Raw genomic sequence first — 27,789 nt, 5'->3', positions numbered from 1 at the left:
ATTTTTAGCTACCACAACCGATATATACATAGTTCAGCACTACCTCAGCAGCAGTGGTTCAGGCTTTACTGCTCCAAAGACAAAGTAAAAAGTTTTAAGCTGTTTATCTGACAAAAATTTTATCATCCTGTATTACTTCCAGTAGCAATGTTAACAAGTCAATGGCGTTAGCTGTTGCTGTATCGCTATAATCATTTTCCTGGTTCAGAATGAAGTGCGTTTAGGCACATTAAGGCAACCTCCCCCCACACACCCCTAAGATATTTATGGATGCTCTAAAGACCAATTCTTAGCATACTAGCATCATCCAGTAAACACACTGGACAGCATATACACAAACATGAAAACTCTGTGTTGGAAAGTAAGTCTTAAATATCAAATCTTACCTCATAACATAGAATTTGGCCATATGGTTGTGACCTAAATCCCTATAAATTTTGCTTTAGGCAGAGAAAAAACGTGTTTCAGATTCTTTTGCGTGCGTCTCTGGGTGGGGTGAGGGGACAAAGGGTGTTGTTCATTTAAAAACACAGAAAAACGCAGCCTTGAAGCTTTACGTTAGACTACAGCATTATAGTATTTATGATAACAAACTTACCCGATCAAGTTTTAGTTTGTCTACATCTGCTAGAAAAGGGTTCACAGCTTTCTCTCCAGCCACTTTCAAGGCTGTGCCTAACGCTTCAAATCCAGCATCTCTTACTTCAGGTGCAGAATCATTGATATGCTGCAGAAAAAGACAACTTATATCACACGATTTGAAGCTCACATCTAGTTGAGATTTTAAAACAATTTTCTGTATAAAGATCTTTTACTCTCTCCTTTTTTTTTTTTTTTTTTTTTAAAATAAGATCTACAGCCACTACAAAAATAACCCTTAATATTCCAGAGCAGACAGAAAAAGGTTATTTTTCCACATCCTTTTTCCTTCACCCTTAGGTCTGATCCATTCTATAATTCTTCAAATCTATTTCCAGATACAGTCAGTTTCCCATATTTGGATCTTTCATACAAGGAGAGGATCAATCACCATGCTTTAGGAAAGAGATACTGCAATCCCATGGAAATTTACTTGAAGTTTGAAGTTCTGCAATTCTTTTGAAAAGTCCATTTTTGAAGCCAGAGACGTTTCCCATAATAAGCAAAGGGCTATTTTGTAATGAAAGAGGTAAACATTACTATGGTTTACAATGATAAATGCTCTAATGTACCTGCAGTCTATAAAGCCAATGATGGTTCTTTTACTCATGGTAAATTATCTGAAACATTGCAATAACAGTTTGCTAGAGTGTCTGTAAAAAACCGACACAATCTCCAGAAGTTTAATCCTTACAAAAATCACTACCTTAGCCTATTATAAACTTGACGAGTCTTTACTTTTCAGGAAGAGCTGAGAAAAAGGAGACTAAACTATTTCCTTGACTGACAGTCACCTTTAAGTTTGACATCAGTCACAACAGACACTGATGCATGAGACACAGGCAGTACAGCACAGAAGAACTCATTATTCCTTTAACTGTCAGAAGGCTCTTTCTCCCAAACCAATCCAAAGCTTCATAACAGTACTGCATAAGCCAGTGCTACGGAAGTAGCAACCCCTCCTGCTTTACCTTGAGAAGTGCAGCACAGAAGGGTTTTAACAGGCTTTTTGGCAGAGTAGAAGGTGTGCAATGACGGAAGCTTCTTGCAATGAAAAGGGATGTTTGCTGTTTAATCGTTGGGTTTTTGTTGTCCATCACTGCTAACACATCTTCACTTATATTCTGCAGCGTGGTCTACAGTATTGAATAGAGAATTTATTGGTTTCAGTAAAAGAAAAGAACAGCAGATCAAAATTAGAGACCAATTCTGAAACAATGGGGAAACGGTCACTTTCTCACTTACTGTAAGAAAGATTGCATCAATGGCCTCCTGCAGTGCCTGCACTACCTGAGGCTTCTTCTCTTTAAATTTCTCCAAGATGGTTGGGACAACCTATACAAGACAGAGAAAGAAATGGGGTGGGGAGGGTGGGAATGGTATACTGTCAAACCATTCTTCACTAAAATAATTTGAAAGCTTGACAGCGTGCTCCCTGATATTGTGTGAACAAACAAATAATCCAAACAACATCTCTTCTGCTCCCTCTAGGAGTACGCAACAGCAGCATGAACTAGCCTGTTTCAGTTGATCTCCAACGTTATATTAATTCCAGCCAACCTATTATCAAATATACTTTTAAAAGCAATTTCATAGTAAATCAAAGCCAGATATACAAGTTCACATAATTATGGATGAATATTCTGGATCTACTCATCTGGAACACAAAGCAACAGACCAGAAATTAAGTAATTTCACAGCACAGAGTGCTGCACACTGGTACTATAAAGATCCAAGGAGATATATAACCTGCTCCCTCTTCCGAAGCAGCTTCCCGACAGATCATTAAGACACTCATTTGGCTCAGAGCTGACAAGACCATGGTTGTAAAGCAACCTGAATCCTTCTTAGCACAATATGTTATAGATGTACCAATCTGAAAAAGCACACCTGACGTTGCCATGCTGGAATTTCACAGCAATTTAGAGTCAATATAGCTGCTCAGTCAGCCACTGCTCTAAGAGATCAGCTGACATTCTCAGGCACCAGTAATATGAACAGCTCCATCTAACTACAGTCACTACAACCTACATGCGTAGTACTAGAACAGTAAGTACTTCTGTCAAACAGACATCAAAATGTTGAGCCAAAGAAAGTCCAAGCTTTAACTATGGAAAGCAAGTTCTTTTGAAGATTTTGCAAACATAATGCAGTCCATAATTTAGGAGCTGTCAAATTCCTTACCGGAATGATAAGCTCTTTACATAATGCAAAATACATTATCCAGAGATTACATTGTCTACTCACAAGTAGACTATGAGAGCTCAACTCACTGGTGACAAACAGTGACTTAGGCTCAGTCTATAACCTTTGCTGGGCCAGAGCTTGCAAATTACCTTTCACAGAGCCTTTAGCACTTCAAAAACTTCAGCTAATACAGAATGTGCCACGACAGATCTGCATACATGCTACTGCAGTCAAATCTGAATTTCTTTGGCTTCACAGATATTAAAAAGCATTAAAAGAGCTGTCCTGTACTGCTAAATACAGTCCTGCAGTTGTTCATTTCAGTAAAGGAAGAGACAGTCCTGCATTTAACTCTCATATAGTTTAAATTACACATGACCATACTAGCAGTAGCTTTATTTTATGAATGCTTTGAACGTCTCCTCTCAGGAGGAACCTACATCTGCCTCATTAGTAAATAAAAACTTGACCTGCAAACAAACCAATTCAACTGGCAAAAGGACTACTGAGATCATGCAATTCAACGCTGCCGTTACCATTCCAAAAAAGACTTTCTCATCTCCATTTGCTCTGCAACCATGGAGCTATACCTTTGTTTCAGAAGCTCACCTATTTCAATACTCATTTGGTAGCTATGAGGGTTAACCTTTAAACTGCAAACCCAGTGTAAACAGATGTAATAATGCTTCTTATAACTACAGCCAGTTTCCAAATGAAAGAGACTTTGTTCAAACTGCTGTTCAATCAGAATTCAGTAGACTTGAATGTTTTTGAAGCAGTAAGATTTGGCACTTTTCCGATTTGTTATAAAATACAATGCAACAGCAGCCACGCACATCAGTTCTCTCTGCCTCTAAGCTCTACCTCCAGCTCCCTCTTGCTCATCACAAGAAAAGTTAAGGTTGAGCAGCTTAAAGAACACAACAGGCACCTGAGAAACAAAGGAGATAAACGCAACTAAACGCAACTAACTAGAAGTTCCCTTTCTTTCCAAAGATCAGTTAAACTTGCCCATATTCTCTGATATGAGTTGCTAGTGACAGAAGAGCGTGGAAGGAGAACAGAGAACATTAAACTAGAACATATTGGTACCAAAAATATCAGTAGTTCAGCTATAGAAAGCAGATAAAAAAAAGGAAGAAAGAAACCACATAACTGCTAAACAGAATTCAGGCTCAGAAGCTATTTTTCCACTGTGGGCTACAAACGCATTTCTGTGGGTGTAACTCCAGGATGAGTAATGTAAATAAAGGACATTTCAAGGCAGAGTAACTTAGAGTTACCTTAGTATACAAGAATTACTGCAATAGTAAGCTTCGTGTTGCTGAATGTGAAAAAACAGCACAAACAAGGTCCTTTTAACTTAATGCTGCAAGAGATCTCAGCAAATATGTAACTGCTTGCTCCATTAAGGGGTAGGTAAGCTTTCATAATAGTATAAAGACTACCTTCGATACTGAGGCCTGATAGTCAAAACAACAAAACCAGAATCTCTCTCTTTGATGTTGAACACCAGTAAACAGAAAAAAATTACATGTTCTTGCTTACATGTCCTGCATATTGTCCAAATTTCTTCCGGAGGCCAGCAGCTAGTCCAGCAAGGCATTTGGCAGCCAAAGCAACTAACATAACATTTGTATCCTTTCCAACAACCTGCAGAGAATAAAGCAGTGATAGAGGGTGAAAAGCCAAGTTTCAGAGACTTGGAAGAATTCCTTAGTATAGTTAATGGGCCACACATTGGGTTATTTTCAGAGTATTATCTGGACTAGAACTTGAAATGTAATGCAAATAAATTGCAAAATAATACTAAACAAAACCCAGAATGTGTGTCGTTTATCACCTTTTTGAGAACTTTCACCAAGTCTGCATAGTCTCCTGCTTCCAATTTGGGATTTTTCACCAACATTTCAACAGCTTCTAGAGCTTCTTTCCTCTCTTGCCACTTTTTTGCTTCCTGTAGAGCAGATCATTTATATTAACTTATAAATGCAAACAATTCTAGAGAAACATACCTGCTGCAAACCATATACTTCAAAGCTCAATTCTATCCCAAGAAAGTCTCCCCACAGTTCAACATCAACAATTGCAATGAAATGTTAAATACAACCCTTTCCCAGGACATATCTCAGCTCCTTAAAACTACAGCTTTGCTTGCTGGTAAATCAAATTTTGTGACCTTTTTTTATGACTATCTACATTTTGCTTACACCAGTCTGTTATTACCCATGTAGCAGTATAGCTTATGTAGCAGAATGCAAGTCAGCCTTAGAATTCATTAGCTCCACACACCGCAGAATTAACTGGTAGCATAAGTTTATGCTTACTATTTTGTCATAGAAGTCTTTAGGAAGCTTGGAAAGAATTTCTACAGCCTCAAGCAACTCATATGCATCTACTTGCGGCACTGCCTCCTCCCCATCATCACCTCCTGCAACCAGAAGGGGGGCAAATGTAAGCAGAGTGACTTGCATAAAAATGATTTAATGCATTCCTTCACAAACCACATACCAGCGGTATATTTTCCAATGGAGTTCAGAGATGAAATAAATTACCTCCATCTGCATCTCCAACTGCCTGCTGCTGCTCAAATTTTGCTTTCAGCTCTTGTTGGGAACGCAAGAATCTTGTCTGCTTAGGAGCAGCTGATGATAGTTTGACCCATTCTTCCTCCAGTTCTTTTAGCTGCCAAAGGGAAATGAATCACCATATCAGATACATTTGCACGTATTCCAGACGAGCAAACCTTCATGGAAAGCAAAGGGACTTTCCCATCTGAATGACCCAGTAGCACTATCTTTTGAGTTCACTTGAAATATTACACTGTAATAACATTTTTCCTGCCACCAAAGCAGCGACCTCCCCTTCATATTCACTGTTCAGATACTCACAAGCATATTCACATAACAACAGTCAAGCATACTCACATAGCATAGAATGTCGTCACGAAAAATAAGTATTAAACACAAAGCATTTGCATAAAAACAAACCGCAGAACAGTCAGAATACTGTGTATCCTCTGTAGTAGGTTAAAATAAGAATAGCTGAGCATGAAGGAAGTTTGTTACGTTATAGCCATGCTATCATCAGAGAGTAACACTAAGATGAAATAAACTCGTTCAGCCAAGTTTGATCAGACAGCCAAACATTAGTTGTGAAAAAACAAAAACCACAAACAGAACACCACACATCCATGCTCCCTATTATGTAACTTTTTTTTTTTTTTTTTTTAAATAACCTGAGTAAAATCACTCTTTTATACCTGAACACAATTAACTCAAGTGGGTGGGAGAGAGGGTAAAGTTGCATAAATAACTTATGATGTTTTAAAATAATGGAAGTTTTTTCTCCAATAACATAATTATCTATCATAATGTAAGGCTACTTCCTGAACTGAAACAATCACATATTGAGCACTAGCAGAACAAATTTGAAGGGCTATAAAGAAAAGATAACATAAGAAAAAAAAATAGAAAAGGAAGATGATGGATCTGAGTACTTTCACCGTATGGGTCTTTTATAAGGGTAACTGTTGTTCTGGGGTTATGTCTTCAAGCAATGCCATTCTACATCTCCAAATTCACCTCTTCAGTTCCAATATGAGGCTTCTTCCCCCCTCCCCCCCGCCAAACTTCATACATAATCAGAACAACAAAACGTCATGATTTCTCTACAAATAACAGAGAGGAATCAACATTTTCATTAACAATGGCATTATTTTTAGCTTCTGTAACATTTACTTAAAAATGTCTTAACTTTAACAAGGCCAAATGCCACCCACACAGGATCAGCAAGGGTGACGGGAGGTACACGTAGAAGTCTTCTCTTGAATGGCTGGATACAAACTTCCTTCTGCTCACCTGAACAGAATTTATGTTCTGTAATGGAGGTCTCAGAGCATCCCTTATCCAACGGTAGATCTCCACAGCAAGGAGTTTGGCTTCATCTCGAACAGCCTTTTCCCGAGATTCAAAAAGTTTTGGCAATACTTTAATGATTGGCTTCAGCGAGATTATTTTTGAACCAAATTCACTGAAAGTTAGAAACATGGACTAGCATCAGTGCTCAAATGGGAACGAGTGAGCCACCAAACGCTAATTGTATTTAATACAGTCTATGAAATACATCCATTACACACAAAGGATTCTCTCATATACTCAAATTATTATTACCTCCATTATTCTGTGAAGCTACTCATAATCGTTGCATGATTTAAAGAACATCTGACCTATAACAACTATCCTCCACACTCAGCACGAAATAATAAAATCAGTCCTCTGAAATTATTTCAGAGTACCTAATGCAATCTGATCCAGTCTGCTGCCTGAAACCGTTCCCCTGCAGAAGGGGGTGGAGGATGTCCTTAGACTGAAATTTGTATGACCTATATATATATATATATATATATATATATACATATATATTTTTTTTTTTTTAAATCAGAATACAATCTCCTTTGTCTATCCTTGGAGGCAAACTGCAGTAAATGCATTAGTCATTCCGCCACTTGTTGGACCAGGTAATTATAGCAAGCCTGGGTCATTTTCACAGAAGATACACGTGTTGAAATATCTGTTGCTGAAAGGACATATGAAAGAAGCTCCCCAGGCCAATTACCCTCCCCCACCAGCAGATTTTGCATGCCGTTGAACTTAATACATTAAACTTCATTTTTCAGTCACTGTTGAAAGAGAACACAAAAGCATTCTTTTCATCCTCATAGTAAATTTCATTAACTGTTACAGTATTTACTGCATCATATCTCCATCATCTCAGAAGCCATGAAATATTTTGATTCAGAACTTCTTCTCTTCCTTGAGAACTTTAACTGACTTTTCTGACTCACACTTTTTTCCTGCTTCCCTCCAATCAAATACTTCATGAAAAAGCTAGTAAAAAATGATTGCTCAAGAATTAAAATTTAAATGTCTCACTTTCTAAAAGCTTTACTGCTAAGGCCACTTTATGAGAAGCATTAAGTATTGAAACCTGCAGAAGAGGCTCCATTCTTGGAGTTAACACAACTTTAATGCAGAATATGAATGTATGTTTGGCTTAAGATTATTATGCCTTCCCAAAAAGGGCATATTAGGAAAAATTCCTAAGCAACATTAGGCACCATCAAATTATCTTATTCTTACATAATTCATACAACATAATAAAAAAATTGGAAAATTTAACACAAGATAAAGAACATAAGACACTAAACTCGTTACGCACTCAAGCTACCAACCTAGCTACAACACACACAAATCCTGCTATCAATGCAGATAAGAAAGCCAGTCAATGTACAAGACAAATCTAGATAGCAACACAACTCAAAAGCTGAGATTCAAGTTTAAGTCCTTAGAGCCCCATAAAAAAAAAAAAAAAAATATGATCGTGTCATCTCAAAGATAATAAAACACTGTATGCAAAAATAGGTAGAGAGAACTTAACTATTTTATAGATGCAGTTAGCTGAAAGATATTGAGTAAGATTATGCAGTTTTCTAATTACATTGTACTATCAAAAGGGCATTTGATTTGAAAGGGAATTTAAAATAGCTAAAATATTATTCTGAAGTGTGGGACAGTAGTTTCATTTAATAATAGCACAGGCCCTGTGCTAAGCCTAATTTTTTTTATTTTGACTTCTGTTACTGGAGTCTGACACAACTGGTTAACAAGAACCATCAATACACATGCTTCTGCCAATTCGCTAAAAATTAGCTAGCATAAGATATTCTCCATCTATCATTATGTATAGAGCTTTCACAGGAACTAATTTTTTGCAGGAAAAAGATATTCTGGCTTTTAATACCAAAATTATCTATTTCTCATATTTTTCAGTCAACCTGCAAAGGCAGCAAACATACCTGAAGCGGGACAAAAAAGAAGCTCCAATTCTAACGTTGCAATCCCCTTCCAATTTTAATTAGATCTGATTTTTAGAGAGCATTATCAGCTCTTTTTTGCCAAGGAAGTTTTACGTAGACAGTGGAAACTGACACTGTCAGTCTGACACTTATTGTGCAATGAGCTTTCTTTAATTGTTGTACAAGATGTAGCTAATTGAAGAAGCTCACATCCCTGAGGAAAACTGACTGACACCAGGTTTTTAAAGTTAGGATTATGAGTTTTAGTTCAGTTTTCCAAATTGATTTCAGCTGTTGAGAAGAGAAGCTCCACAGTCTAAAACAGACATGCTAACCCTGACTTTCACCTTCAGAGGTCCAATTTTGTTAAAAATGAAAGTTTGGCAAAAAGTAGTCAACAACAACAGCGATCCAGATGAACCTTATAACTAAGACACCCCTCACGTCTAACAAATCCCATGATACCTCTCACAGTTGCTACTGCTGTAAAATAATAGTTCAGTAAAGACATATGCTGTTCAACAATAATGAGCCCACTGAAAAGGCTTAAGCAACAGATCAGATTGTGTAGTGCCTGGATTACTGAAGAGGAGGGGAGAGGTGGAATATAAAAGCTTACCTTAGTGCTTTCCTCAATGTTTCTATACACGCTACTATGATTTTCGGGTTTTTGTTGTCCAGACCCTTTAGCAATTCTTCTTGTACTGCCTCCCCTTTCTCAATTTCTATATACATTAAACATATATCTAGACCCAGCTCTTTTGCTCTGGCTTTTGGTTGATTGAACACTTTATTTACAACTCCAGAAGCTACCTCTCCTGTTGTCCTGAAAAAAAGGAGAAAGTTACTTTTTGGCAAGGTTAACTAAATTACACATCCTACTCCATTATCCACAGACAAAAGCATATACGAGACCCGAAACATGGAAGAAAACTTGGTATGGCCTCACCTAATAGGGACCAAATTCTATTTGGGTTACCCTCAAAAGTAACAATATGGTCTAACAGGTGACTCCAACCTCTAGTTGGAGGAGTCAAGAGCTCAAAAGAGCTTTTCCAGACTGAGGGCTATTTAGTGTGTTTCTAATATTGGACCACACCATAAAGCGACTACAAGACGTTTCCTCAAAAGCATATTAGTTCATATGCATTCGTCTTGGTCCACAAGTAAACACCATTTCCTGAGACTGCATACGTTACAGGTAAGTAACACAGGCACATAATCTTGGCACAGTTTTACACCTATTTCAGAGTTTCCAATCATCTAAATCATTTACATCATCATTAAATCAAGGAGTTTGATATGGCTGTCAGATTTTTAAACTAAGGTTTGGATTTTTTTTTTTTTTTTTAATACTGCATTTATTCATTTTAACAGGTCACTTAAAGTAGGTGGCCCTAAGCATTGATCGGGTCCATGAGGCACTTTTATTTCACCTTCAGAAGTATGGGCTATTTCATAAGCCAGAAAACAGTGAAATATTAACAAACATCCTGCGAAGAGAAGAAATTGGCAGCTACGCAGATTCAGACTGGTTAAGTTGGATGCAAACACCACTTAACAACTATTACATTTTATTTCCTGGGAGATATTCATTGATACACTGATAAACCAATATACATTTGCCCAGAAAGAAGAGTGATTCCTGTGCATACAGACTTTCAGACAAACAAAAATAGGCATTCCAGTTCAGAGCACCTATCCAATCAACTTACTGCTGCACTTTCTCATCCCATTTCAAAGAAACTATTCAAGTCAGCAGTAAAGATATCTGAACCTTGTTAAGGTATGGCATCACATAAACAATTTTGACAAGTTAACATGTACAAGGAGATCATCTACAGCGAAAACCTAACACTCAGCAAATTCTCTAGATGAGAAAGCAAATGCTTCTCTCAACAGTCAACACCAGAACTGTCAGGGAGCACTGTACAATTTACCTTCAGCATTCCTCAGATAGAGGCATTAAACTGTTGCAACAGCATACTAACAGCAAGAAAAGGTGACTTACTTCCCTGCTACATGAGCATTTTCAACATAAGCAAGCGCTGCTTCCAATCCTTTCAACTGAGCCACTGCATTGGAGTCCGTCACAAATTTCTTTATCAAGCCAAGATACTTGGACCATTCAGGACTCTTCTCATCATCTATCTTCTGGAAGAGCTTAAGGGCTTCTTCATAGCCATTTAGTCTGGCTTTCCACAACTGGAAGCATAAGTCAAACACATTTAATTGGTGTCATAGTACAGTTTTAACACACTGATCTCAAAATACTACAACCTTGGTTGAAAGTGTATTCCAGCAAGCTGGCATCTACAAGAAACCTCTTCAGTGACTGCCTGAACAATGGAAAAAATAGGATGACATACTCTTTTTTTTTTTTTTTCTCCCCCCTCCTGTCAGGAAAGATCTGGATAGCTAGATGCCAGACTTCCCCACTGCTCTTCATAAGCTCCAACAATCACTGACAAGTAGGCGTGGGCCCAACAATAGTTTCAACTACAAATGAGTAATTTCTCCACATAAATGAGTGCGCTGATCTTTCAGCACACAACTCCAGGTCATACAGATTATCATGCAACCGAATTCTACTTAGTAACTGTTATTCAACCTCTATGTTGCTGAAACAGTTTCAGGTCTGTTGTACCCACACTGTGCAACTGTCAAGATTACTTAATTTCAGTGCAATTAGCAGATGAGGGAACACCACAGCAGATATATACAGCAAGCCAAAGACAAGATTTCCTACCTTGTGTTCACATTTCTGGTCAATAGGCAGCTTCATCCACTCACTGTCGTCCCCCATTGTACTTCAGGTTCTCTCTATGGTCACAGTAATTCCTGTGGAGATAGAGACAAGTTAAAACCCAGAGGGAAAAAAAAAAGTGTGCGCTACCTGTAATATGCTTTTACCTAAAGAAAAAAAAGACAGTCTGTAGCAATTGTAACAGTCAACGTGCAACTCACTCCCTCAAACTTGTAAATATATTTAGATATGTACTACTAAGACTAGACCACTAATTCGTTCGCCTTGGAAGGCTACCAGAAGCTATCATAGACTAAAGAGCATTGCAAGTTGTAATATTTCAGACGCTAGAAACCTCAGTCTGTGGAAGTTCGAGCAAGCCAAGACAAGGCCTGGAGAAAATAGCCTCATTTAAGCTTGGTGGAGAACTTACTATGATTAAAGAGCTAAAAAGAAACAACTACCCACCAACACTAGAAAACTGACTCTTACTGACAAGTATTTTCAGCAACAGGTGCCATGAATCAGTGTCAAAAAATAATCAGGCATAGTGTAAGGACAGCCATTTTAAACAACTTTACAAACTGCGCAACTGAAATGAACACTAGTGCGAGGGGAACAAAAACCATTTATGCCAGCCAGCCCATGTATGCCCTAATTCTCACATAGCCCAGTATCAGCAACTGTCAACATGAGATCAATTTCTTCCTGCACATAAAGCTACAAATCCTTACCCACTGAAGTTGGGTAGAAGTTTGTTTTTAATACAACTGGATATTGATCATTGGAGTATGAGAGATGAGAACTCAGGCTCAACCCCTCCCCATCTTGGGCACATTGTACAACTAATCCAGAGAATAAACCAGAGAACGTTCAGAGAATAACGAGAGAATAAGCCTGATGAAGAAGAGATCAGCACAGTGAAAATAGCAGCAGTAACGAGAGGGCTCCCCACATTATTTGTGCAAACACATTAAAGCAATACATAGAAGGAGCCAAGTCTAGCATACCAGTTAGAATGCTTTAGAACGCATAGACAAAGAAGAACAAGACTAATAAAACTGGCCGACATATACAAGATTTGGTCAGAAATGGTAAATACACACACAACCCTAGCAGAATATTCCTAATGCTAATTCAGCTTATGCTAGTCAAGCTGCAGACTTTAACCTGCAAAGTATTTCACCTAACAGTTGTTCTTCACAGAACAACAAGTCCCAGAATTAGGAGTATAATTTCATTGGTGTAAAGTCACATAAGCAAGTTCTGCAGAATCACCTCTCTCAGCCAGGTAACACAAACACACACCTAACTTAATAGCACAACTATGCTAGCAGCAGTCTACAATAAACACAAAACCTGTCTTCCTTTCCTGGATTAGTTAAAAATAGCAACACTAAAACCAAAAACCCCAGTAACATTAAGCTACGCTATTTTTACTTATATATTTCTTAATTTCTATAGATAATAACTGTTCTCACTGCAATTGCACAAACTTACTAATTTGCTCAATGTCACTAAAACGAAAGTCAATATCAGGACAAAAGGTGACTATGCATTCAAAAAACATTCAAGTGTTACTACAATATAATTTGTCCTTCTCGATTTGCAAACACTGATGTGGTCATTTTTCCCTTGACGTCAGCATAGTTATTCAGTGGTACTGAAGCGTCTGCTTTTTCAGTAGAAAAGCAAAAAAAGAAAAAAAAAAGATAAAGAGGGACAAAAATGAGGCTGAAGAATTGCAAAACATTGAGACCACAGGGGTCATTTTCTGCTTATTATTTCAGAAATGAAGAGCAAAAAATAAGGCTACCTAGAGCCAGTTCTAGACCTGTTAATGCTAGAATACGATTCTTATTTAAATAGATAGCATATTTAAAAAAATCTCTGGGTTAAATAACTGGTCATGCCACTCCTTGATATCAGGAATCAACAAGAAAAGGTATTCTGCCTTAAAAGACACAATGAAAATAAGTCTTAAAGTTTTGAAGTGCCATAACAAAAATAAAGAAAGAGGCCAACATGGCTAGCTGAGTTACTCTATCTTTTTCCATCAAAGTCCCACCAACATTTTGCAGCTGATTCTGCTTTCTACTGTCCAATTACTCCTTTTCTGCTTTCTTTTTCTCCTCCCAAACCTCTCACCACTTCTTCTGTCCCCTCCCTCAGTCTACTGGAAGAGGGACTTCAAAATCAAATACTGTATTTCATCAGCCTCCCATTTCAAGTTCAACGCACCTCACCTGTTAAAAAACACCACTCCCACGGTAAATATGGATGTGGGGGTAAAACTGTATCTAGCCACACCATTGCAAAAGTAGCTTTTCCAGAAGCAAAAACATATTCGTACTAAAGACTTCTTTTCAAATAGCTCTTCTCATCAAAAGTGTCCTAATGTAAGTGCAGTTACAGCAACAGACTCACCTTTTTATTGATAAAGTTAGTTCAGCAGCCAAGCAACATAAGGAAAGGTGCAGCTTTGGCAATATAAGCTGCGTTTGCACTAGGAATACTTTCATCTTAACATACCAATATAGAAACAATGGGGGCACTTCACTAGTGTGGATACAGATCAACATAAAGTCTTCTCTTCACAAGCTCTCACATACTTTTTAAAATAGAGAGCATTTAACAGGAAATTATGTAGTTTTATGAATCTTGCTCAGAAACTTGGGGTAACATTCAAGCCATCACTTGCCTGTATCATTTTATTGAGGAAAGCATAAGGAACCAACACAAGGATGAGAGTTATTCACCCTCATGAAATCAGACATTAAAGTACCTGCCAGCAGCATTCAGAAACACCAGAGTAAGACATTTTGACACTTGGGTTGAGACAAACCCTCTACACTCCCTTCATTTAGGATTTTTTTCTCTCCAGAAATCTGCTGCACCAAGAAAAAAAAAACTTACTGTAGGACAGCAACTACCATACCACAACCCTGAAATTAGTGCAAACACTAAAGCCTGAAACAGTGCTATTAAAAAATGTGCCCCCTGCAAGATAGATACTTAATTCTAAGTATTTCTACCAGTGCACACAGGTACCAGTTCATTGCTACAAAGTTTGACTCCTGGCTTATACACCTTAGTGATGCATTATAGAATCTAGAAGAAAAGAATCTAATAGAGGTGTTCTAGGATTTCCCCTCCCAATATCATGATGTTAGTGGGGGGTATGCATATCTTCTCACTCATTCTTTTCAGTCTGTCAGCTTCCCTACTATTTTTAACCATAACATCTACAACAGTTACTTCAATTATAAAATGGGTGAAGTTTGTCTTCTGTAAAGAATCCAGCATCTAAAAATAGTGATAAAACTGTACGTCCTTCCCAATAACCTACAAATCCCTTTAGAACTGACAGTTTATCAGAAAGTAGTATGTGGACAATAGATAGAAAGTTCCCTCTTAAATATCACTTCTTTCTAGTTTCAGCACTGCTCATGCCTGTCCTAACCTCAAGATCTTGTACTGTCTGCATGTCGCCTTTATCAGAAGAGAAGATTGTTGTTACCCCCTTCAGTTAAGTCATTTAAAGGGTTCTGTTTGCATCTCAACTTTCTGAACCTTCAGGGAACACCCCACATTTGATGCCAGTCTGTCTTTGCTTGCTTCTTCACAGAGACACGTAAATCTCAGGCCATTACTTCTGACTATCCAATAGCAGGTAACCTCTGCATATAATAATGCAGCTAAATTATCTTATACTTGTGAATTTGCAGCAGTGAAGCGTTGACCTACATAGTTTTCTTATTATCACCACCAGCTTTACAAACTCAGAACAACCAAATTTAAAAAAAAAAAAAAATCTTTCAGTAATAACATTCATTTTGGTAGCATCCAGAAAACAAGACCTCTGCATTGACTAAATGACCAAAATAAGTTTTGTGAGAAAAGTTTGTTATTAGGGTGGTCAATAATATACCTACAACTGCAAGTCAGTAGAGCAAACTGTACTGAAGATGAATAGCAAAAGCTCCCTGATGATCCAGGCTAGGACAAGCTCTTATATCATGGAGCAGTGAGAAAATGAAGACCATCAAGGAAAGACAAGGGTGTCTTTGGAAGGGAATCTGAACGTAAAAGCAGCAAGAACAGAAGATATTTACAAGGCACCACAAATGCAAGAAATTCCACAAATATAAAAGTGAAAATTCCCACTGAATATAATTCAGCTTTGGGAAAAAAAAAATCATCAACACGTTAAGCTATAATGAAAAAGCAATTCATTACATGAAAATTCGGATTAACCATGCACTGCTCTGAACAGTTGCTACTCAGTCTCTCAGTGAATACTCATTTTCTCCGCTACAGCTTTCGAGGCTAAATAGCATCAGCTTTAGTTTCATACAACTGGCTACTGCTACAGAAAATTCTCTGCTTACAAAAATCCTCAAATGTCAATATTTTGTTTTGAAACAAATGTATTGTCTATTCACTACATTTTATAATGAAGTTTCAGTTTCCAGACCATTTTCCCATAAAACGTGCAATGGCAAAATAACAACCATCCAGTTTTGTACGGTGTCTTAATAATGATGGTTATTGGTAACGATTGTTCACTTCTCCCTCCTCACTTCCATCTAGTGAGGATCACTGCAGCACAACACAGGCAGCAAGCTGAAGAAAGCTTCTCTTCAAATTTACTCAAAAGAGTAAGTTCTGAGAAAGCAAGACAGGCAGGCCATTTTAGGAATTCTGAAAACACATTTGAAATGTAACTGCACAGTATGGACACATACCCGGCCAGTGTAAAGCCGCATTAAACATTTCAGCTGAGACTATACCTGTCACAGCTCTCTGACAATTCTCTGTCAGTGCAGACCTGTTTCCCTTGTAGAAAGGGTATCTATTTGCTTAATGGCAGTCTTGAGTCATACTTGCTCTCAGAACATCTAGTTTTACTTTCTTAAGAGTTTAACATACTATGCTTTCAGTATTTGCCAGCTAAACCTTCTAATTTCAACCAGATGCAACGTAAAATAGCTCAGAAAAAAAGCTTCTGAAAACCTCAAGTAATCATAACAGAGCTAAATTTTTATTGCTAGCAACACCCTGAACATATCAAGCATTTGTGAAGAGCTGTAGCCTAATAATCAGTCCAGTCAAACAATGCTCAAAACCATTAGGTTGCTTTACCAAATTCCACATCAAACAGAAACTGAAGTCCAGCTACCAATCCTGAACTACCAACACCTACAAAAGCAGCAAAGAATAACAACAGTCAGTAATAACACGCTCATATGAAATGCTGGCAGGCTGTAAACGTGTTTTCCAGCCTCAGTTCACAGATCTTTTGACAATGAGCAAGAGGACAAGAGGTTAAAAATAATAAAAGGACAAACAGAAGGTTGTTTTTTGCTTTGAAAGGCAATAACTTTTTAGAATTTTAAAACCTGCTTTTTTCAATAAAAAGAAGCAAGATACATATGCTTTTGATGAAAATAAAGCAGGACCTCAGAATAAGGAAAAGGAGATAGGAGAAATGCATGCTAAAAAAATTGTTTTGCAGCCAACGGAGGAGACTGCCGAATAGCTCCTCTCAGCTTAAGCAGCAATGAAATGGCCTATGAGAATAAACAGCATTAAATTCTTTCTTGCCTGCTGTAATTCATTTGTCCCAACGTAGCTCAGTGACATCTTAACAGCACAGAAATGGTAAGTTATCAGTAAGGGAGCTAGATACTTAACTCCTCTGGATGTGTGTCAGTAACATGGTCCCTGAAAATAACTTAGGCATACCTGGAGAAGAACAGCCTCAAAGTGAAAGAAACACAAAATAAATTGACTTTCTGCTACAGCAAAGTGAGCAAGTGTGACTTCTTACTGCATGGATAAACCTGGAATGAAGCCATTCCTACAGAGCAGACAGAAGCAAGAGAGAAAAGGGCAACATATAGGCAAGTTTGTAAGCGCTTAGGTAGTTCAAAGGGTGGACAGAAAGAGTGAAAGATATCAGCGGGGCAGTAAACACTCCCATTCCTCAAAGCATTTAACAAAGCTCGGGCACAGAAAAGCTCAGATGTTGTTCTTTCAAAGGACTACCTGAACTACTGATGAAGGAAAACTCACATGAGACATCCCTCCCTAGTCGCCCACCCCCAAGCGACCACTAGCTCCCTCCTTCTCAAATGGAAGCACCCTCCAACAGCAGCCAACTTCCCTCCCCCTGGAGACCAGAGGCTCCCCTGCCACCTCGCAGTACCTTCCAGAAGGACACCCCTCCAGCCCTGCCACAGCGGTCCGGTTGCGCTGCTCAGCCCTCCTGGCCCCCCGGCAGCGGCGGCACTCTCCGTTAAGCGGCAGCCCCAAGCGCAGGCTGTGACGGCCGGAAGGGCCGGCGCCGGGCAGCTCCGCCGAGCAGGCCGCCCGCATTGTTTATGCTCGCGGCCTCCTCCGCCTCTCCCAGGGCTCGGCCGCGCCAGCGCCGCCGCCGCCGGGCGCCGGACCTCGCGCCTTTGCCCGGCCGGACACTCACCCTGACAGCTACGGCCCGGCTCTGCGGCGACGGCGGGCGGGGAGCTGCATCGCGGGCTGCGCCGGGAGGGAAGCGCCTCCCCGCGGGCGGGCGGGGCTGGGGGGGGCGCCGCCGCCGCCGCACCTGGGCGGGGAGCCGGCCTGCGCCGGGGCCAGACAAAGGCAGGGCAGCGCCGGGCCCCGCACGCAGGCCGGCCGCCGCGGCCTCTTCGCAGAGCCGCTCCCCGTGAGGCTTCGCTTCTCCCGCAGCCTGCGCCCCTCCGGCTTCCCCGCAGGGCCGCGCGCTGGGACGCGGGGCTCGGGCGGCGCCCGGCGCTCTCCAGCCACCTCCTGCGTCTGCTCTGCTGCTGGGGTAGCAATTGTGGTGGGCGGCCACCAGCTTGGCCCGGGAGGCCTACTGTTCACAGGAATCAAACCCTGCAACACCAGTACCCAGTCTCTCTCTCCCTCCCTCTCTGTGCGTGTGTGTACACTTCTATATATTAAAATAATAGAAGTATTTGCTGTAACAGTCAAACATGCAGTAGATATTATCTCAGGTCATCATATAGCAATCTCTAATTGAAGAGGCATTAACAGTTTTGGAACCAAACATCTGACTGACAGTAGGAACAAGGCCTGCCATGAAGAACTAGAAATGCAGTAGCTTACAAAGGAGATGTGAATGAACAACCTGGCAACATACCATAGTTTCTTTTCCACATTCTACTGCGAGATGTGCAGTGACAATGCTCCAATTGAGCTGATTCATCAGCAGTCTCTCTAGTCCATTGCCTGACATTTTGAGGTGCCTTTTCTACAGCAACAATAGCAACTCAGGAAAAAGCCAGTATGGTGAAAACCAAGAGCAAGTAGTTCCCTTCTGAGAAAAGTATCAAAATATGCGATTCAAGGCAGTGCTCCTTCAAATGCCTTTCTAGCTCACCGAAGAAAAGCCTCTTCTGGGTCCTGGAGCACTGGCTATGCTCCCCACTGAATAATCTTCAAAGTTCTTCTTCTGCTGTCTCAACTCCCACCCCAGGGAGGCATGAAACGCGCACACCAGCTTCTGCTTGACTTCACAGCAATGAAGCTGTCATAGAGACAACCCCAACTCCAAACAATGTGCAATTGCTCAGTTCAAGAGGCTCTTTAAATAAGATGCCATAGCAGCATTGTTTGGGACAAGGCAATGTTTAATTTAAACACAAGCATACAAGACCTTCCCACGTTACACTTTAAAACACAGGTCCTATAAGATGTGCCATCGGAAGAGTCTACAACAGGGTAGCAGCAACAGTAGAGTGATAGCTATAATAACCATAGACTATGCTGTCTTGAAACCAGCCATTCTGTTAAGGATGAAAGTGAACTTAATTCCACCCTACTCTGGGATAAAAATGCAATATAAATGGCTTATGAATTCTAATTTGTTTGTAAACTATTTTGAAGAGAAATATAGCAAATTTAAAATAGAAACAGGCATCTACATGGAACAACAGAACAGAGAAGAGACTTGGGGGGGGGGGGGGGGGGACGACAGGGACCAGATGTTCCGTGACCATGATTCTGAAAGCCTAAATTGCAAAGTTTGCAAGTGTTTACATCTTTCAAGGCTCTTTCAGGTCATACATCCTACACAACAAACTCTTCCAAATTAGATACTTATGACTGGGAGACAATTATCTGTACTCTCACAAAACAGTCAGACCAGTTCTCTAATTGCATGTTCAAGACATTCACAAGTGTTCTATAAAAGGGGGTGACCAGAGATTTGCAGATGACAGGCTAAGCTATTCAGGATAGTAAGAAGAGAAAAAAAGGATTGACTGCAAAAAATTGCAACATGCAATATCAAGTGAATTTCAGCTGTCATTTTATCATCCAGTACACATGCATATACAGCGATGCACAAGGCAAAAAAAGAATCTTAACATTACATTGGAAGTCAGATGTTCTGAGCAGATTACTATTTAATGGGAACAAAACCTTACTATGCTAATAGATGTCTATATGAGACTATCAATTCAACAGTGGCACAGACCAGACTTTTAGAAACACAGGCCCAGATTACATAACTGGCCCATATCAGCAAAAGAACAAGAGTCAGCATAGAAATAAGTCCCATTAGATACAAGCCATGCACATATGACAATAAGGAATAACATGCCATTACCATACATCTGATTTTTTTTTTTAATTTAAAAGAGCAAATAAGAAGTCTTGCATCAGTACAGGAAGGATTTAAAGCAATCTGACTAACTCCAATTTCTCATTATTCTAAAATCCAAGTTTTACCTATTTGCACACAGGTATTGCATAAACATGTAGTTTTTCCACAGCAGGCCCTCTAGTAATGTTCCCAACTTTATGTTCTTGAGAATTACCTTCCATAAATGCTTCTACCACAAGTTGCTTTAATCCTATTGCAACTCCTGAGGGGCGGGGCAAAGGTGCAAGTTTTAAGCAAGGGAAGTCACCAAAATAGTAAGGTTTAAAGAAAGACCATGCCTGGGGCAAGAAGCAGTTAAGCCAAATTTTATTTTTTGCACCATCAACTGATCTGACATTGAACATTAAAGAATCAATTCTATAAGAACAACTTGCACCTAATCATTCATCTTTCTACCTTGACACTACCACAAAGTTTTAATAGTAGCTTTCTATAAATAGCTTTTTCTATAACATTTCAATATTTGAGATTGCATCGTAAGTTCCAATCCAACAGAAATGTTCGTTGAAAGCCCGTAGCAATACTTTCTCCATCACACCAGTAATAAACAGAGAAAGTCTACAGCTAGTAAGCTAACATCCAGACCACTATTCATTCCTTTCTCACCTGCAGAAGGCAACTTTAACAGTACTGCAATTTAGTGGAGCAAGCCATAAGATAACTATACAGGCATCCTCAGTCAAAGCTATAGGTTCTGAGAGGATTCAATGCTACGTACAAAATAAGAACAGTAAAAAAAGGGAAGAACACAATATAATTAAGTAGTTGACACACACCCTGAACAAAAACATTTGGGCATGTAACTGACAGAGATCCAAATTCAGGAGGAGAATCCCCTGCACACCAGCCTGAAAGCTACTGCCTTAAAAAGGATCACAAGACTCTGACTCAGAATCAAATGAAACAGGAGAAAAGAAAAATCCTTCACTACAGAAGATTCAACAGGAAGCGCATTCTGAAGAGGGACCCTGGAGATCCGAGACAAACACCTGAACCCAACATCAGAGATACAGAAATTCAGATGAGTTCACTCTCTTCTTTTAAGACTGGAATCACTACAGGGAATATTTTCCCCTAGGTCGTTTCAGGGGGGAAACCAACCCCGCAAGCAGCCCCCAGGCGCCACTCGTGCTCAGGGAACACAAGCCAGGCCGGCATTTCCCCGGCCGCCCACTAGGAACGGGCCGAGCTCGGCTCCCTGGGGCCCGCGTTGCCGGCCTCCTCCCGACCAAGGGTCCCGACAGCCCCACAGGCGCTCCCAGCTCGCCACTACAGCGTCTGCAGCACCGAGGGGGCGGCCCCGGCCGCAGCACCCCGCAGGCCCCAACCCCCACTCCCCGCGCGGCCCAGGCGGGCGGCGCCCCTCAGCCTCCGCAGCGCGGCCTGCTACAGGCCCGCGGCCTAGCGCCGCCAACGGCCGCCCGCCCGCCCGCCGCCAACGGCCGCCTGCCGCCGCAGGAGGAGCCGGCGATGCCCGCGAGCGCGGCCCGCTCCGGCGGAGGGATGTCAGCGCCGCCCGCGGGCGCCGCCCCCGCGCCGATCCCCACGGGGGCGGCTCAGGCCCGGCGGAGCAAGGGGAGCCACGCCGCCCGGCCCCAGGGAGCTGCGGAAGGCGTCCTGGACCCACCGCAGCAGGTGGGGAAGGAGGGAAGGGGCCTCACCTGTGCCCCAGCGGGTCGGGCGCGGCGAACGTCCGGCCGCTCCTCGGCGGGGTTTGAAATCACTAACACCGCCCGCACCTCGCAGTGTCCTCAGTGCCCATTGGCTGGCGCCGGCCCCGCCCGCGCCCTCACCCGCGCGCTTTATTGGCCTGTTTGAATCCGGCAGTGGCAACGCGTGCTCCGCGCGCGGTGGGGGGGGGCGGGGGTGCGGCGGCGGCCCGGGCCCGCACGGGGGCTGTCGCCTCCCCCCGCGCAGTCCGGGACGCCAAGCCCCTGAGGGCGGGGGCACCTGGTAACGGCCGGGGAGGACGAAGGGTTGGTAACGGGGCCAGGCGTCGCGTCGCGGCGGGCTCAGCCGAGACGGGGTCGCCGCGGGGCGCGCCCGGCCAGGCGGTGCCGTTGGCGAGAGAGGCGGCCGCGCCGGGCAGCGCGGAGCGCCGGCTTTTCCCCGGCGCGGGAGCAAGGCAGAAAACGAGCGAGGACCTGGAACTTGTTCCTGCCTGCAGCTGCGGCTTCTGGAAATGCCCTGTTATACTGGAAGGGCAAAATCCTTCCCTGTGCCTGTTCTGTGACAAGCAGTAACTCGTCTTAACATAAAAAGTGCAAGTGCCTAGTTTTTTTCTGCTTTGTTCTCTTTCTTCAGTAAAGCTGGCTAAGAAAAAGATCCTTTGGGAAAGGACGCTGAAGTAAATAATCAATTAGAAGAGAAAGCAATGGCTGGTACCATCAACCCAACCGTAAGAAGGGAGTGCACTGAATATTACCATTGCACCATGCTTACAGGGCCTAGATTAGAACGAGGAGTGAGGTGCCAAGAAAAGCTGATTACATTCTTGCTTGGCCTTGGTGAAATCATTTCCGAACTGTGCTTCAACGTAAGAATGGGCAGGAACAAAGCTAAGGTATTTAAAATACTTTTTGGTACTTCGTCATCAGAACAGGATGCAATGGGCCGTAAGATTAGTAGCAGTATTGTAGTGTCAGTTGTTACTGACCATTTTGTTCATTTTTCATCCTTGCACCACTTAAACTCCTGCTCGTCATCAAAAAGAAAAAAAAAAGCAGCAGAATCTTGAACAAAAACCCTTATGGATAGAAAAACAGTTCTTCAGAGCCATCTTTTCCACTAGTCAAAGGCACAAAACAAGCAACGATCCCTACAGTAGATGTTGCTTGAGACCAGTGTGATCCTAAACCTCTTCAAAAAATGATGGCCACGCTCTTCTGCTGTTGCCATGTTAAAGTGGTAATAAAAAGAAAAAAGCAAGGGTGAGGGGAAGAGTGTACGTGCACATGGGCATTTGCAAATGGGAGTGGGTGTAGATGTTTGGCCTCTGATCCTAAGCCTTAGCACCAGAAGCAGTGTGTTAGCAAGCTGATCGTCAGAAGAACCCCAGTCCATTCCTACCTTCTTGCTCCTCTGAAACGAAGGAAAGTTGAGGTTCTGTACAAACAGGTCCAGGAGCTCCTCTTTCAAAGGAGAGTCCAAAAACCATGCACATTCACAACCAAAAGCCAGGCAGAGTGGTTAAGAAAAGCTAAATTTATATTAAATTATCATATCAACCCCTAAAATACTGAACATAGTGGTTAAATAACTCCAGAAAGTCCAATGTCTCCAGTGAGTAACGTTAAAACCATTACACAGGAACGCAGGGAAATCACTGATGTTAGCTCAGGACAGACAGGAGAGAGGTTTGCTTTTTTTACATAGTAAATCAGTGCTCAGGAGATCATCCTCCAGTGGCCTTTCTACATTCTTAACAGCCTAAGCGCAGTGAGGGCCTTCTCTTCCCCAGAATGGGGAAACATGACGTTACCCTCTAGGCAGCATCTCACTGGGGCTGTCTGCATACTTTAGAAAAATGAAACTGATTTCTGCCCACCTCACTTGCGGACGTGAGGCTGTGGGATGTTTCTTTGCTCCTTTTCACCTTAAATTATTTCAGAAAGGAAGCAGAGAGCAGTTACGAATCGTGTTCGGCTGGAGTGTGCAGGGTCCCTTCTAAGAAGCAGCAGAGATTACATCAAGGTGGAGATCACAAGCACCATTAATTGTTGAAAAGACTGACTGGGTTTTCCTTTCCATTCTGCACTTGTGACTCGGAGAGCAATTATTTCTACAGACTGACTGAACCTCAAGTGACAGGTCTGGGTGGTATCTCCCTTCACCCCTGTCCTGCCTCAGGAATTTGGTGCACACTCACATAGCTGTTGGGGGGGAGGAGGGAAGACACAAAAACAGCCTGCTCTCCTAGAAGTCAGAACCTTCTTCCCCATCCACCTATACCCAGCTCTCATGCCCCTGCCCTACACACCTGGCTTCCTCTCGTATTGGTTCTTCTGCCTATGCTCGAGCCCTTCGACGTTGTCCCTGCATCAGGCAGCCTAGACAGGCAAGGTCCACCTCAGTTACCTGCACTCCTTTCTCAGTTCCCCACTGAGTCCACGCCTCAATCCAAATGTGCCCCTGCCCAACAAAAACAGTGCTTCCCAGGCTGGAGTCAATCAAATAAATAATTAAATAAAAAAATCTAATAAAAAAATCCCTCTGAGAGTAGGGAAGAGTCCCACATTAACACAGGGAAATTTCTAAGCCTTAGCTCCAGTTCATTTTCCACAGGAATATACACCAGTCAGCCCAATGGTGCAAGTTATGGACAGTTTCATGCCACCTAGCCATGTCAAAGCGGCAACCTCTTGCTGCAGAGCCACCTCTGGTGTAAAGAGCATTGCGAACCCACTGGCAACTGTCATGTTTTTCCAAGGGTAGTAGGACTGTTAGTATCTGAACAAGGTTACAACAGAATAGGATGGATTTTCATTTTTTTAAACTAGCTGGAAAAGTATTGCGCTTGAAATGCATCCTCCCCACAATTCTATGCCATATCCCTACTGTACGCTTTGCTCTTTTCACGCCATGGGTGGGAATGCACTTGGCCTCTTCCCAGAAGATAGAGAGGTTAACAGTTTGCTGCAAGAGATTCTTCACCGGAAAGTTCTGCTTCTCAATATATGGCATAAGACTTCCTATCTTACCCTAAGAGTATTCACATGACTTGGCGAGATGATATAAATCGCACTATCGAAGAGGAGTCAAGAGAGATTTTCTCTACCTCTTTGTTCTCCGACCAGATATGAGACACCAAGAGAACATGAAACAGTGGCACAGTCCTCAGGAGTATGCAAGCTCCAGATGCTGCCGAGGTGTCTGTAACTGCAAGGGTGGGATTATTCATTCCCTACAGGGTAAAGGCCTTGGAGGCCAGAGAATATCTGAGGTTCCTAGAGCTGATGGGAGAATGACTCTGCAAGGACAGCTATTTACTAGTAATAATAGAACTTAAAGTGCAATTCTATCTGCTAAGCAACTATTTAAAAATGGCCCTTACAGCTCCACGATTAGTCTCCTATTCTAGGTCAAATGGGCTTAGTCTATTAATAAAGCAGTTCCTAACTGTCAGCACTGAAGATTCCCCTGGGGGAGAGTCAACCTAGGAATTCTCTTATTTCCCCTCATCACTGTAATCGAAGGTCCTGAAGGCCAAAACAACTGGAACCTTGTAGAACTGGGACTTGTGGGGATTAAGCAAATTTTCTATCTTTTGTTTTATACATATCAGTTAGGAAAGAGTAAAATCTAGTGCTTGCTGAGATACATTTCCTCCCATTAGCTCAGTAGAGCTACGAACAATACTAATTTATTTTTTTAGCTTGAATACAGTACTCTGACCACAGTACCTACAGAGAACAGTTCTGAAAGGGCCATTTGCTGACTTGTTTTTCCAGAGCAGAAACATGTTTTAACAGAAGGGAGTGAAAAGGAGCAATGTCCACTGCCAGCAACAGACACAGTGCTCCAATCCCAGAATTCATTAAGGTTTTTACTAGCAGGTGGGAAAGTAAGCAGTGATGCTCTCATGAAGCAAATCATGGCAAGTGTGGTTACTCTCTGTAGGCCCTTAAAAGGTGACTTGATACTGTGTCACTGTCCCCTTAAGCCCCAAAGCATATCCCATCTATTCTGTGATATTTCTTAAGTCAGAGACCCCACAACACAAAGCCTCAGAGCGCTGCTAGTGCTGGAATGACTAGGGGAACGTCTGTGACCAAGAGCTAGCAATGAAGTAGCTCTGTCTGCTCTCTTCAGGGGCATCGACTGTGAGCTGAACTGCATGGGATTTGCAGGTTGCCAAAGACAGAATCTGAACCAGACTCAGGCCAGAGGAGTCACTGCAAAAGTTAATGTGGCAGCTTCCAGGAAAAGGGACCATATAAATAAACCACAGACAGTGAAAACAAGCCAAAAAGGTCTCTGGGTTCCAACCCACCCATCCTCCCTCTCCAACCACAAGAGAACAGTTGCCCAGGCTCCTTGCTCAAAGGCAGTCACAGTCTCTGGGCTCCTTTCAAGAGAGGCTAGTCTCTGCACCCTTCCTTGCTTGGCAGGCAGAGTCCCGTCTTTTTCGTGCAGAGTGGAGGCTAGGGAGGGTACAAGCATCTCCAAAGTAGCGCGCACTTTAGACCTCACTCTCTGTGGAGGGCTTGCGTTGGTGCTTCCAGCCTGTGTCTGGGAGCGAGCCACGCCGTTCGGGAGTGGCTGCTGCTGTGTTGACACTGCTGCACTCAGACTGTTCTTCCTGTAGCAGCTGCTCAGTTTCAGTGTCATCCAGTGAACCAGAACTAGCTTGAATAGAGACCGTGTCTGTCTTCATGCAGACGTGGTCCCGGAGGATCCCTCCTCGGGAGCTCCGAATCTGTTTAAGGTCATCCCATTCCGAGTCATCACTGGACAAAAGGCAAATCCCCTCCACAATCTTGATCTTCTCCTTGGTGTAGCTGTGATCAGGACCAGCCTAGGGAGCAGACAGGTGAATGAAAACACAATACATATATGGAGAAATAGGGCAAAGAGCAAAGCAGAGCTAGAATGAAGACAGTGAAGCAGACAAAAGGCTGGACCTCAATCTAAAGAGCCACTGGCTCCGACTGTCACAATGGCAGAACCTGTTCTAAATTTCCCTTCAGTTCTTCACCCCCTGCCTGAATCCTCCCTGCAAGAACTCTCACTCCAAACTCCAGGAGCCTTCAAATCATGGACAGGGAATTAGGATGAGGCAGCTCTTCTAATTCAACTAAATATAATCCATGACAGCAGGGAGCAAGAGCAACACTGAGCCTAAAAAGAAAGGAGAGAAGAGAGGAAAAAAAAAAAAAAAACACCCCCCCACAAACCAACCAACCAACTTGGGAAGCAGGAACAGCCAGAAGACTTCAGGGTAAAAATGGGCAAGGTAGGGAGCCGATTATAAACATGCAATATTCTTGTATCTAAGTCACTCTAGGTGCAACTCTCAAGGAAGCCCACCTGGAATATCACTGTCTACTCTGAGCCTCACAGTGATACAAGCAAAGCAGATTATAGGGAGACAACGGAAATGATCACAGCCTAATGGGACCACACTGAGATTAAAGTAGTGAAATCTGTATAGCTTGGCTCAGTGACAAATAAGCAGCCTTAGACTATCTGATGTAAACCCTGAAGGAGAGGGTGGAGTGAGGGGCAATACATCTGGGTACATCTAGGAGCAGCAGGATTAAGAGAAAAGTGGAAAGGATTTAGATTCCCAGAGAAGTCATCCCGGCTTATCCTTAGTATACAAGGCTAAAATGGCAGAAAAGTTTGGGAAATCGATTGGATGGCACATTTGAAAAACAAGGCCAGGAGAAACTCTCCTCTACAAAAGTCCTGCCAGGATCCTGCTAGAGGGTCACTAAGTGATCTAACAGAACATGTACAGAAATTATCTTTTTCAAATGTCCTATACTAAGTAGCCAAACCAAGACCAAGGGATCTGCCCTAGAAAATGACCTCCATTTTCTTGCAAACAAGAGCTGGTAGAGCTGGTTCAAGGACAACAAGCAGGGAAAAAAAGCCAGAAAGAACAGTTAGTATGGGACAGTGCTAGAGCCACACAACAGAGCTTGAGTAAGGGAGGCAGGA

The 27,789-nt window shown here is 42.1% G+C and overlaps 2 protein-coding genes across 6 annotated transcripts in view; both read right to left on the bottom strand.

Annotated features, from left to right (window-relative positions):
- CKAP5 (cytoskeleton associated protein 5) overlaps positions 1-21,900 on the bottom strand; it is a 54,636-nt gene extending 32,736 nt beyond the window's left edge. The window contains exons 1-12 of one of the 3 annotated variants that reach the window (XM_068945779.1): positions 21,786-21,900; positions 11,433-11,524; positions 10,695-10,888; positions 9,303-9,509; positions 6,687-6,858; positions 5,382-5,511; positions 5,154-5,257; positions 4,670-4,783; positions 4,375-4,479; positions 1,885-1,974; positions 1,611-1,775; positions 599-727 (exon numbers count right to left, since the gene is read on the bottom strand). In XM_068945779.1, coding sequence (XP_068801880.1) covers positions 599-727; positions 1,611-1,775; positions 1,885-1,974; positions 4,375-4,479; positions 4,670-4,783; positions 5,154-5,257; positions 5,382-5,511; positions 6,687-6,858; positions 9,303-9,509; positions 10,695-10,888; positions 11,433-11,489 — 1,467 coding nt within the window. In that variant the 5' untranslated portion in view covers positions 11,490-11,524; positions 21,786-21,900. Of the gene's footprint in view, positions 1-598; positions 728-1,610; positions 1,776-1,884; positions 1,975-4,374; positions 4,480-4,669; positions 4,784-5,153; positions 5,258-5,381; positions 5,512-6,686; positions 6,859-9,302; positions 9,510-10,694; positions 10,889-11,432; positions 11,525-17,640; positions 17,983-21,785 lie in introns of those variants that run through there. The other 2 variants (XM_068945780.1, XM_068945781.1) reach the window with 2 other exon arrangements.
- A 1,410-nt stretch (positions 21,901-23,310) lies between these two features.
- Positions 23,311-27,789, bottom strand: part of LRP4 (LDL receptor related protein 4) — an 84,872-nt gene continuing 80,393 nt past the window's right edge. For 2 of the 3 annotated variants that reach the window (XM_068945739.1, XM_068945740.1), the window contains exon 38: positions 23,311-26,641. In XM_068945739.1, coding sequence (XP_068801840.1) covers positions 26,306-26,641 — 336 coding nt within the window. In that variant the 3' untranslated portion in view covers positions 23,311-26,305. The remainder of the gene's footprint in view (positions 26,642-27,789) is intronic. The other variant, XM_068945742.1, reaches the window with a different exon arrangement.

The sequence above is a fragment of the Struthio camelus genome, chromosome 5, assembly GCF_040807025.1.
Source record: "Struthio camelus isolate bStrCam1 chromosome 5, bStrCam1.hap1, whole genome shotgun sequence".
Lineage (NCBI taxonomy): Eukaryota > Metazoa > Chordata > Aves > Struthioniformes > Struthionidae > Struthio > Struthio camelus.
Note: the sequence above shows the minus strand (reverse complement) of the source record. Positions and strands in the feature narration are given on the sequence as shown.